The following is a 12767-nucleotide window of genomic DNA, read 5'->3' as shown; positions in this document are numbered from 1 at the left end:
CGCGTGCGCATTAAGCCGTGCGCACCGGCCCGCGGCGCCCCGTCTGCGGCCGGCCGCTGTGCGTGGGGCCCGTGAGCGCTCGCAGGAGGGCTTGGTGAAGACTGTGTCGCCGCCAAGCCAGGCGACCTGAACCCTGGCGATCTCGTCTGCCCTGGCGGCCTCCCTCCAGGCAGCCGCCGCGGGGCAGCCGGAGCGCCGGGCCGCGCAGGCCGGCCAGCAGGAAGGGCGCCACGCTGGTGGAGAAGCCCGCGTCCAGCACCGCCAGGTGGCGCAGGAAGTAGTACATGGGCGAGTGCAGGCGCGGGTCGCGCACCGCCAGCAGCAGCAGCGCCGCGTTGCCTGCGAGCGTCAGCAGGTAGCCGAGGAGGACGAGCGCGAAGAGGGCCGGCTGAAGGGACGGCCAGTCGGAGAAGCCCAGCAGCAGGAAGCGCTCCCCGGTGCTGTGGTTGGCCTGAGGAGAGAGACTGCGGGCATGTTCTGTGCCACTAAGCGACAGAGACTGGCACCGCCACTTACAGGCGGAGGAAGCCCCGGGCAGGGGAGAGGTGACAGCGCACAGATAGTTTATTAACTGCAGTTCCATCTGGCGAGCCCACGAGGGAATGGAAGCTCTGCTTTACGCAGGCACAAGTGGAGGCTCCTAACAGCTAATTAAGTTGCCCTAAGGTCATAGCTAGTCAGTGGCTGTGTATAACTAGTAGTCAGACCAGTCTGATTTTCAAGTCAGTGTTCTTTCACCTACCTCCCCCGTTCTGGTTGTGTTTCAGGGACCACAAAATAAGCCTAATCTTCCTCTCACATGGCAGCCTTTCAGATGGGCAGACTCCACTGTAAGCCTCCTTTCCCCCTACTTCCTTGAACGTGTATACTGCCTAAAATTAGAGCAATACAGCAAGCTTAGCCTAGTACTTATAGGCCACAACTATCACTTTCCTTGTTTGTTTGTTTTGAGACAGAGTCTCGCTATGCAGTTCAGGCTGGCCTTGAGCTTACTTTGTAGCCCAGGCTGGTCTCCACCTTGCAGAGATCCTCCTGCCTCAGCCTCCTGAGTGCTGGGATTATGGGCGTGAGCCACCACGCCTGGCTCCCACCTTCCTTGTTCTGTTTATCCAACGATTAGATTTAGATGGAGCTGGGAAAGAAAAAACCCTGAGCAGACAAAGCCAGTTGGGCCTCATAAGTGACCTTAACCTTCCTTGATTTGCAAACATAAGTGAGACTTCATTTAAGTCAGGCAAGACATTAATATAACTAGGGAATTTCCAGTGAGACAGACCAACTATGACAGTTGTGTAACTGTAACAAATAAAATGTTTTCTTTGCCTTTTATGCTTGTCCTGTAACAGTCTCTCTTTTGTGTTCCATGATTTTCCTGAACCACTTCTGGATTGGATCTGCCCAACTCATGGATTTCTGTTGGTTCAAATAAACTAAATTTTTCATTGTGCCTCAGTTTACTTTTTAACATAGCCCATTATATTGCTGACTACTGTTGTGAGTGGAGACTGCTTACAGTACCCTTGTTCCTCTTCCTGTTGAATGTGATGGTCCTGATCTCCACAGATCAGCGCGTGAGTGCTAGCCTTTAGGCCAAGTGTCGGTGGAGGAAAGAGCACTTGTTGGTAGTCCGGAATCAGAAGACCTTGGTCCCAGCTAGCACAGCCACCTTTATCGTAATATTTGATATGGGTGAGTTACTTCATGTCCCTATCTGTTTCATCAAATTGAGGAGTTTGTATTAGGTGACCTCTAAGGTTTCCATCCTATTTCCTACCTCTACTGTCAAATATTCTTAAACAAATGAAGAAGGGGCACAAAGGACAAAAGGAATTTTAACTTGACATTGAGTGAAATATAATACAGAAACCATCATAGAGTTCCATAAAATATTTGTACTGTAAGTTTCCTAACATATAATTCATATAGATAACTTACTGCAAATAGCATATTCAAACTTTTAATTTAAAAATCATAATCCTCTTACTTTCTGTTTTTCCGGAAAAACTCTTTTTCCCCCAACAAAACACCCTGCTTATATGGTTCCTCACTTTATCCTTATTTGGCAGAAAAAGTATCACTGTGGTGAATAAGAACAAGGACTCAAGGGCCAGGTGCCTGGATTTGAGTCATGGCTCTGCTGTTTCCTAGCTGAGGAACCTTGAGCAAGTGATTGAACCCTGCTGTGCCCCAGTTTCCTCACATAAAAGCAGCAGTGGATGAAGTGAGCTAAATATACAAAGCACTGAGGAACTACATAGTAGGTATTTACTGAACATTAACTATAGCCATCCTTCTTTCACAGATCAGGAAACAAGTTTTTTTTTTTTTTTTTGGTGGTCCTGGGGATTGAACACATGTCCTCAGGCATGCTAAGCTCTCCGTTTACTACTGAACTATATCCTCAGTCCAGGAAACAAGTTGTAGAAGAGTTCTTATACTAATTTGTGACAGAACTGCTATAATAATTCATATTTCTTTCATATGTTAACTCTGACCTTTACCCACTTGAAAACTAGGGAATAATTTTATGGAGTAGGATAGGAAAGTAGCTGAAATGAAGTAACAAGATCACATTGTCTGTAAATGCTTAATAGAATTTCGGCTTAAATATGACTAACTCCAGGTCTTGTCTTTTTCTTTTTTCTTTTTAATAAACCAAGCTCTGTAATTCCAGAGACACTGGAGAGTAAGAAGACATGCAAAGCTTGGTCATTATTTATAGATAATTTTTAGCATTGGGGTCATAATGGACACAAAGTACAAGAGGTTAAATTTGGGCTTATGGACCAATGGTGGCTAGAGATGTTGAGAATAAGGTTCTTTGCCATCATGATTACATAGACACACACCATTCACCCAGGCAAGTCCTAAGCCATTTTCCTTTAAACATGCCACAGCATAAAAATGCACACTAATAAAATTTCCCAGATAATATCCTTATTACATGTATGAACACATTTCCAAATATGTAGCTGCAACACATGTGCACACCCACACCCACAGTCATTCTCCTTATGTACACAGAAAGCACATCTGTTAAAGGATATATTTAGTGTTTCCCCAAACCTCCTTGGTATGGTAGAATATGCTCCTCAGCTGCAAAATCATGTTTTCTGAATGGAACATAGTGATAAACTTACCTTCATGTCTAATCTCTGGTCCTAATATTTTCAGTCTTTGAGTTTTCAGATGCTGCGTGGCTTTATTTCTCCTGCTGTGGATTCTGGGTTTGAGATGACAGTGAGGAGATTAACAAAAGATCCAACAGTATAACTGCATTGATCTCTGAAATGAGTACCTGAGATCAGATCCAGGCACCTCAGGAGGAAGACAGAGGGTGGGTGCCATCCTGCTTGTCAGCAGAGGAACGAATAGAACATTGGGAAAGAATTCAGATGCAGTGATGTCTGTCGTTGGATGTGGGGGTAGATGAGGCAAGGACTTGACCGGATCTTGCAGTGTAGTCAGTCAGCATCAGCTGATAGTGACAACAAGAGCATCCTTCAGACCCTTAGGGCCGTGGCAGTTGGAGAGAAGAGGGAGGATGTTGTTGAATCTTCTCACTAGAGAGGAAACAGGGGGATAAACTTCCCTTATTATTTTCAAGAAAGGACAGAGCTCTGGGAAACCTATGTCCCACTCTTATAATTAGTACTTCCTATGGAGGTGTCCAGAGAGGGAGAATTCTGGAAAGAAAGTCCCTTCAGAGTACTATGTCTGTGGCTGGGTGTGGAGACCAGAGGCAGCATAATTTCCTCTCCTTCTCATTTCCACACTTCAGCTTTTGCTGGTTCAGAATTTCATTCTCTAAAAGTTGGAGGGAAGGGGGAGGGAGAAGAAGGGAGAGGGAAGTAAAATGATTAAGATATTTTATGTACTTATATCAGCTCTTTAAGATGAATGTAATCATTATGTACTACAAACATGTACTAATACAATTTTAAATATTAAAAAAAGAATTTCAGCCACCCTTGGTGGTGTTAATCCTAACACTCGGGAGGCTGAGGTAGGAGGGTCGTCGCAAGTTGAGTCCAGCCTGGGTTACAACGTGAGCTCAAGGCCAGCCTGAACTGCATAGTGAGACCCTGTCTCAAAAGGACCAAAAAAAAAATTTCATTCCCTGATTGAATGACCAAAAGCTAGCTGATTAACCTCAGTGATTCTCAGTGTCATCATCTGTAAAACATGGAGAACATGTGAGAGATGTTGCAGACTTGTTGAAATCACTCTCAATTTTGAGTGATTCTTTATCATCAGGTTTTGCTATCATCTCCACCACCCCTTTATACCCCCTCATTCTTGCATATTTTGCCCCAGGTTCACTCCCTTGTCATAATTTTTGGTGAATTTATTATCCACATGGATTATACTTTTTTACCTCTCCTTTCAGTTTCTTGGGAATGTAGACATTTGTCATGTCCATCATCTCCTTGCTATGTAGTCCAGGCTGGCCTCATACTCACAGCAGTCCTCCTGTCTCAGCTTCCAAGTGCTGGGATTACAGGCATCCATTACCATGCCCAGCTTACATTAACATTAAAGGACAGGGGCTAATGTTATCCAACAATCATCTATCTATCTGTCTGTCTGTCTGTCTATCTATCCCTAGTTCACACACTAGTGCACACTCCTACATAAGTAATATTTTCTGGTCTTTTCTCAAATTCACAATTCTCTCACTGTTTTGCTATGTCTCTTTGTCAGACAACATCATCTTTCTCCAATAATTTACCAATTTCTTTTTTTTTTATGTCTTTTTGAGACAGGGTCTCGCTATGCAGTTCAGGCTGGCCTTGAGCTCACTTTGTAGCCCAAGCTGGTCTCAAACTCTCAATGATCCTCCTGCCACAGCCTCCTGAGTGCTGAGATTGTAGGCGTGCGCCACCATGCCTAGCATACTAATTTCACTGAAAAACTTAAGAAGAGAACTTTCACAAGCTCTCATCCCTCCATCTTCGCAAATACTTCTATCTGTGCTCATATTCTACCAACAGGGTAAACTATTTGTGTTCCTGTCTGATGTCAATCCCTTCGCATGCTCACTGTATCTCACCACTTTATACTTACCCAAGGACACTGTTCTAGTATCTTTTGGTGTCTTTGTTCATTTGCCTCTCTAGTGGATCATTCCTACCAGCACACAAACATGCTTTATTTTTTTCTAGTTCAACTTTGTTTTAATGGGTCTCAAAATTCTGTGACAGACTTTTTGCTCAAGTTATTTCCATTAAAAAGTGTTGATTTAAAAAACCAATAACTTAAAAACTGCCACACACCCCCAAATGATCCACAAAACATTCTTCTTTCCTTCTGAAGGTTGTTATCATTAACCAGTCTTTCACTATTAAACTTAAATGGCCAATTGGGAGAAACAGTTCTGACACTGGTCTTCCAGCACTGATTAAGACTGGGGTGGCAGTTGTTAGGGATAATGTCAATTCAGCCTTCTGAGCCTTCTGGGCAGAACTGGTGACCCTGCCAGCTCCAGAAGCCTTCTTGTCCACTGCTTTAATGATACCCACAGCCACTGTCTGTCTCATATGAAGAACAGCAAAATGACCCAGAAGTGCCTAGTCAGAGACGCTCTCAACACACATGGGCTTGCCTGGAACCATGTCAACAATGGCAGCATCACCAGATTTCAAAAATTTGAGCCCATCTTCCAGCTTCTTACCAGACTGGTGATCAATCTTTCTTTCAGCTCAGCAAACTTGCAAGCAATGTGAGCTATATGACAATCCAGTACACGGGCCCAGAATTAACCTCTTTTATTGCTGGGGTCACAGGACCCCTAGTGATTATTGTAGTGGTCCTTACTTTTGGGCCATGCATAATTAATTGGGTTAAAAAGAGGATCCAAAGTAGTGTGAACCAAGCAAAAATGGTGGTTCTAAAGGAGAACACCAATTATAGAGACCAGATCTTTGATGTGTGAAGGACAATACATGTCCTAAAAAAGGAAAATATGTCCTGGGGGGGGGGAAGAATGATAGGGCAAGAGAGGCTCCATTTTCTTTTTTTAACTCCATATTAAAGAAATAACTTAAATTCATTTAAGCTGTAGTTGACCCCACTCTTCACCCCCTCCCCTTGGTTAGTTATCAACCCACTTAAAGGAGAGTAGAGTCATAAAATGGGACCAGAACAAACAGGACAAACTGAGAAGTAGGTTAAAAGTTAAACCACAATGGTCATCTGGAATTCAGCTGTTTGACGGCTTAATTGTGATAATTGTGTGACATTCTTGTAAAATTCCCCCAAATGAGGTAATGTTTATGATGGAAACTTAACAATGTCCTTAGGCCTGGGGCTATAGCTCAGCGGAGCAAGTACCTGCCTGGCAAGCACAAGGTCCTGAGTTTGATTCTCGGTACCAGAAAAAAAAAAAAGAGAGAGATTTTAAAAATGTACTTAAACTGAAGATGAAACCTGGATTGGCATGGACATCTTCACTGGCTCCTGGTCAGAGATTGTCTGTCAGCTGGCTCAGTAAAGCTTTGTTTGTTCCTGCCCTTTTGGTCTCTTGTGAATGCCAGTCTCACTGAACTCGCTTGCCATATCAGGATGTCTTTGAAGGAGTTTTTATCATTGCCTTTGCTGTTTAATATCTAAGTATCTCTAAATGTAGTGGCACATATATCATGTATGCGGCACATAGGTTTTTGCTAAAATTATCATTTGACTGATGACCTCATGTTGGCTTGACATGAACCTCTTATTACAAATATCTGGGGCACAAGAGAAAGGCAGATGTCCATCACTATAAACAATACAAGTTTTACATTTTAGAGTACGGTACATTTTGGAAGCATGAATACATTTAATACATTGTGAAATTAGCAATAATGAATTGTCATTATTTTGTTTCTTGATTTAGTTTTGTACCAAGAACATCTTTTTATCTATCAGAAACCGTTATTGTCTTATTTTTTTAAAACTTAACCTTTTGACAATGACCAATGCAAATATAACACAATAATATATTTTGAATATTTTTGGAGGTGTCTCCCATAAGGCTATGGAGATTATTTGGGCTACTTATTAATGAACAAAACCTGGTTAATGTTATTCCAGGCAGCTGCTTCCTTATTCATCAATCAGAGTCCTGTCCCAACAGTTTCTTCTCACCCTAAGGGATTTTTGTTTAATTACCTTAATAAATTTTTGATAACCCATGAAAATGCAGTCTCAATACTTAACACATTAAATTTGAACAACAAGAGATTCTCAAGTCATAATACATAAACAACAATATCCATGACATTCATAAAAGCAATTTTGACATCATTTTGACCAACTGGCAACTTGGTGGAAGCATATCCTTAATTTTAGATGACATTTTTCTATAAGCCAAATGAAATTATAGGTAAATGATTCAAAAATCCAAAAATACACAAAGAAGAAACATTTGTTGAGCTCAAATAAAACAGCTGTTTACAGAAGGGACAGAGAGACAAAAAAACAAACACACACATATACACACACAAGACAATTTGCTTATAAAGTCCGAGTGCACTCAAATATATTTTAGGCTAAATTGAATTATAATAATTTTTATAATTTTTAAAATTTGTAATTATAAAAAGGCTAGTCAGAACTTTTTTTTTAAAAAATAGGTTAATTAGCAAAGATCCCTTATAAGAAGAATGTGAAAAAAAAAAAAAAGAAATCTTTTATCTAATTTAGGGCCAGTCATGTCTGCTTTATGACAAATCTCATATCTACTTGGGTAGATAAATCTATCCAAGTAATGGGTCTACGTGATGTTGGATTAGGAGCATAAGTCCAATACTCTGCTCCTTAAACAGGCCTTATACATAGGATACTGCCGGTGGAGCCATAAAGGCAATCAAAAGATTTTCAGGGGTTGGTGGTAGATTGCCTGTCTGACTGACTGGCAGGTCCCGGGGGCTGAGCCTCATGGGACAGGTTCATCCTCTGGAGGGCTCAGATCAGTGGAGCCATCACAAGGGACTGTCTCCAGGGTCAGTGGTGTCTCTGGCCAAGGTCATACATTCCTGGATGGCAGCCACCTTGTGGACCTGCTAGGATAGAAGCATAACCTCTTCCCCATGTTATTAGCTGAGCTGGTCCTTCCCATTTCCCTGTGTCGATGTCCTTCCAAAGAGCCCTATGTTGGGCATAGGTGGATATTACACACCTTTCCTCTTTTGGCAAACTGCAATATATTCACATTTGAGCCCTATGTTGGGCATCATCATGGGATGTTGAACAATGAGGTTCCACAGGGCTCAGTTTATTGTCTGCAGCTGGATTTTAAAAGTTTAGAGTAAAAATGGCTAAATCTAGCTGTGCTTGTTGGGATAACTGTATTCCTTTTTTGTTTTTGTAATTGAGTTTTTCTTTTTGTACCGGGAACTGAACTCAGGACCTTACACTTGCCAGGCAGGTGCTTGTGCCACTGTGCTCTATCCCTGGCCCTGTAATTTGAGTTTTTCTTTCTTTTTGAGACAGGGCTCACCATGCAGTTCAGGCTGGCCTTGAGCTCACTTTGTAACCCAGGCTGGACTTGTGCTCACAATGATCCTCCTGCCTCAGCCTCCTGAGAACTGGGATTATAGGTGTGAACCACCATGTCTGCTTTGTAATTGAGTTTTAAGAGAGAGATGTGATCTTTCTACAATTGCTTGTCCTTGAGGGTTGTAAGGAATTCCTGAAATGTGTTCAATGTGCCATAGTTGAAAAAGGATTGTAATGGTTTACTAACAAATGAAGGCCCATTGTTAGTCTTTATGGTGCATGGAACACCCATAGAGGCAAATTCTGACAAGCAATGTTGTTGAATGTGGCCAATTTTTTCTCCTGTGTGGCAAGCTGCATGAATTCAGTGAGAATACATATCAATAAATATGTGACTATATTGTAGTTTGCCAAAAGAAGAAAGGTGTGTAATATCCATTTGACAAATATCATTACATTTTAAGCCTCTAGGGTTACTGCCCTCTTGTGGCACAGGCCTAGGAACCTTTTGACAAATAGGACAGGACATAACAATCTGTCTTGCTTGAGACCTGGATAACTGAAATTCTTTGGTTAAAGCCTTACTATTTTGATGGTATGAATGAGATTTTCTAGCTCCTTCAAATGGAGTAGTAAAAGCAATTAATGAATCAACTTGCTGATTCCCATATGTTAAAAATCCAGATAAATTAGAATGAGACCTTTTGTGACCTATATAAAAGGGTGCTGTTCAATTATGAATTGCCTTTTGTAGACTGAGAAACAAATTATATAGAGGTGAATCTAAAGTTGACCATAGGATGGCATTCTCTAGTCTCTGAGTAAGGTAGACTGCATAAGTGAATCACTAATTATGTTTTTTTTGTTTTGTCTTTTTGAGACAGGGTCTCCCCATGCAGTTCAGGCTGGCCTTGAGCTCACTTTGTAGCCACCACACCTGGCATATCCCTAATTATGTTAATAAGTTTAGAGTTAAATTGTTGAATGCCAAATAAAATAGCAGTAATTTGAGACCTTTGTGCAGAGAGTCCTAGAGTCTCTATTACCTGTTCATAATCCTTACTCCAAATGGCAGTCTTGTCCTTGGATGAACCATCATTAAAATATACTACTACATCAGAAATAGGTTCAAATTTAGTAATATTTTGAATACTTGTGGAAAAAATTGAAAGATAGGATCACTTGAAAATGATTATCAATTTGTCCTATAAAATGTGCAAATGCTGTCAAGGATGGTGGTGCACACCTATAATCCCAGCACTCAGGAGGCTGAGGCCGGAGGATTTTTGTGAGTTTGAAACCAGCCTGAGCTATAAAGTGAGCTCAAGGCCAGCTTGACCTGCATAGTGAGACCCTGTCTCAAAAAGATAAAAAAATGTGCAAATGCTACTTCTCAATACAGAGCTTGTTGTAGCCAAGTCAAATATTGATGTAAATCACTAGGCAATACAATTACAGCAGGATCAATACTAAAGAGCTGTTTGGATCTTGTCCTTCCCATAGTGACAACCTCTGCAATTTGTTCAAAATATAATTGCAGGGTTTTGATTAACTGATTAGAGAGGATAAATTTATTTATCATAAAATTGTACTGTAAGACCTGTGGGAGAATGAGGAGTATTTAAAATGTAAAGGATAAGAAGATACTTTATATGTATTCTAAAAATTCGATGCTGTTAATATTTTTTCAACCATAGTTCCTTTTGAGCCTCAGTAGATAAACTGAGGGGAATCAATAGCTGGCTCTCCCTGTAAAGGGAGATATAAATGTTTTAACTGATAAGTAGCAATATCCAATTTTGGCCTTATCCAATGTATGTCTTCTAGTAACTTCTGAAAATCATTTACAGTTTTTAAATGATTTTGACAAATCTGTAGTTTTTGTGGCTTTATTGCTCACTAGTGTTCCCAAGTAATAATAAGGACAATTGTACCTCATCCAGAACAGTGCAGAGACTAAAGAATGTTAAATCTTGTTTTGTCTCTGCAAAGAGGTTATACAGTTGTTCTTTAATTGGTGCTGCCAGTAAGATATCATCCATATAATGAATTGTGTAAACAGAAGGATGGGCTTGTCTAACTCTGGAAGGCCTGCAGTACAAAGAGCTGGTACAAAGTCGGACTATTTCATGCTCCTTGAGATAATGCAATTCATTGATATCACTGCACTGGCTCTTTAAATGTTAAACTAGGCACAGAAAAGTCAAAATGCAGCTCATCTGTGGGAAAAAGAGGACTGTTAAAAAAGCAGTCTTTTAAGTTCCCAGGAACTGCAGTTGGGTTTGGCAGTCCTGATTGCAGCACCCCCATAGGAAGTAAGCAAGCATTTACAGCTCTTAAATCTTGCAATAACCCACATTTGCCTGATTTCTTTGGAGTAACAAAGACAGAAATATTCCAAGAACTAACTTTTTTGTAAATGTCCTAGCTAGAATTGTTCTTCAGCTAATTTTGGATGAGTTTCTCCCTGTGAAGGGGTCACTGTATAAGTGAATCACTAATTATGTTTTTTTTTTTTTTTTTTTTCCACCCAGACAGGCGCCTCAGTTTTCCATTGTAAATGTAGAGCTGTTTTTTGGGAGGAGAAGCATCAATGGTCCTTATTAAAAAAAAACCCATTGACATCTGATACCACGCTTGTTATTCTTAGGTGTAGTCCTTAACAGGCTCTTTGATTCCCTGTAAGTTCTTTCCTAGCCCTATGTCCTTTTAATATCCCATGCTAGTCACCATTTCTCTAATTTTAAGGTTCAAATCTGCTTGTTTAATTTCAGAATCAGTATTTGTTTGTTTAAAGGTAAGATCAGAACCATTAGTCAATATTAATTCCCACTTTTGTATCAAATCTCTTCCCCACAAATTGACCAGAATAGGTGCCATGTATGGTAAAAGGAAGGCCTTTTGCTGGTCTGGCCTCTCAGGGATGGGGTGAAGCACTTTGTAGTACCTGCTGTAGCCCTTAGTGTTGGCTACATAGTGGGCCTTTGTTCTAATGCAAATACAGACACATCCATGCCAATATCTATTAGATCTTCAAAGCATTTCCCATTGATCTTTATAAAACACATAGCCCTGTTTTTAGTCACTTCCTGTGTAAAATAAATCTCTTTTTGGAGTCTTGCTCTGAGGGTCTATTTCCCTCATGAACTGTCTATATTTATTTATTTGGTCTTTTTTGAGATAGGGTCTCAGTACGCTGTTCAGACTGGTCTTGAGCTCACTTTGTAGCCCAGGCTTGTCTTGAACTCACAACAATCCTCCTGCCTCAGCCTCCCAAGTGCTGGGATTACAGGCATGCACCACCATGCCCAGCAGACTGTCTATATTTAACAAAAGAAGGTTTTCCTATAGGTAACAAAATCAATTGTGCCACATTTTCTCCCTGTTCAAAAACCCAGAGATCCATAGCACATGCAAAAACTTGTACTTCATCTCGACAATCACCATCAATCACACGAGGCACAATAGCTATTCCTTTTAAGTTTAGGTGAGCCTTTCCCAGTAAAAGACCAACTATTCCCTCAGGTGGTGGACCCCAAACTCCTTTGGGAATTGAGGTAGGTTCATCACCTCTGATAAGAGTGACTCTGCAAGCTGCAGGAAGATCTAGTCCTGCATTTTGTATTGTTCCCCTGGTGAGGGAACTTATATCTCTCTGGGGAGCCACCTTTGAGGTTGTTGAATCTGCTGGTGTGTTTGCATTGGACAAAGCTGACTGATATTCTGACTTACAAGTTATATTTCCTCTATTGTTTGGCCGGCCTGAGGAGATGCGCTTATCTCATTTTTTGGCAAAGATGTACTGTCCTCATGGATTTTAGAATGACAATGTCTGGCCCAATGTCTCCCTTTTTGGTGTCTCACATGCAGGACCCAAACTCTCTGTGCTAGAGGCATTGTTCCCTTGTCCTGCTGCTTTCATAGTGACTGTCCCATTAGATCCAGCAAAAGCTCTATAATTTTTTCTAATATGTCCCATTTTCAACAGTTAAAACATTTTATATTACCCTCTCCTGCATTATTAAAACCAGCTATAACTTGAGCCGTTGTCTTATATGATTCAGTTCCAGTATCTTGACAAGCTTGACTGTATGCTGTCAGATCATTGGTTGATTTAATAGGATTTGAAGCTTGCTTGCCATCTTTTTTTTATTTAATTTTTTTTTTAAAGAATAAAAGAAGGATAACATAATAATAGGAGGGACTTAGCAAATTACAGACAAAATGGTAAGAAATTATCAATGGTTATCCTTTTACGTATTATTATCTACAAAATAGTTTCTCAG

General features: G+C 40.7%; 1 protein-coding gene across 1 annotated transcript in view; it reads right to left on the bottom strand.

The window, feature by feature from the left end:
• Positions 1-1007, bottom strand: part of LOC102027590 (putative olfactory receptor 2I1) — a 3866-nt gene extending 2859 nt beyond the window's left edge. Inside the window, exon 1 of the mRNA XM_013509774.1 lies at positions 26-1007. Coding sequence (XP_013365228.1) covers positions 26-583 — 558 coding nt within the window. The 5' untranslated portion in view covers positions 584-1007. The remainder of the gene's footprint in view (positions 1-25) is intronic.
• Positions 1008-12767: the final 11760 nt, after the last annotated feature.

This window comes from Chinchilla lanigera, unplaced genomic scaffold (genome assembly GCF_000276665.1).
Source record: "Chinchilla lanigera isolate Chin_1 unplaced genomic scaffold, ChiLan1.0 scaffold00182, whole genome shotgun sequence".
Taxonomy (NCBI): domain Eukaryota; kingdom Metazoa; phylum Chordata; class Mammalia; order Rodentia; family Chinchillidae; genus Chinchilla; species Chinchilla lanigera.
Note: the sequence above shows the minus strand (reverse complement) of the source record. Positions and strands in the feature narration are given on the sequence as shown.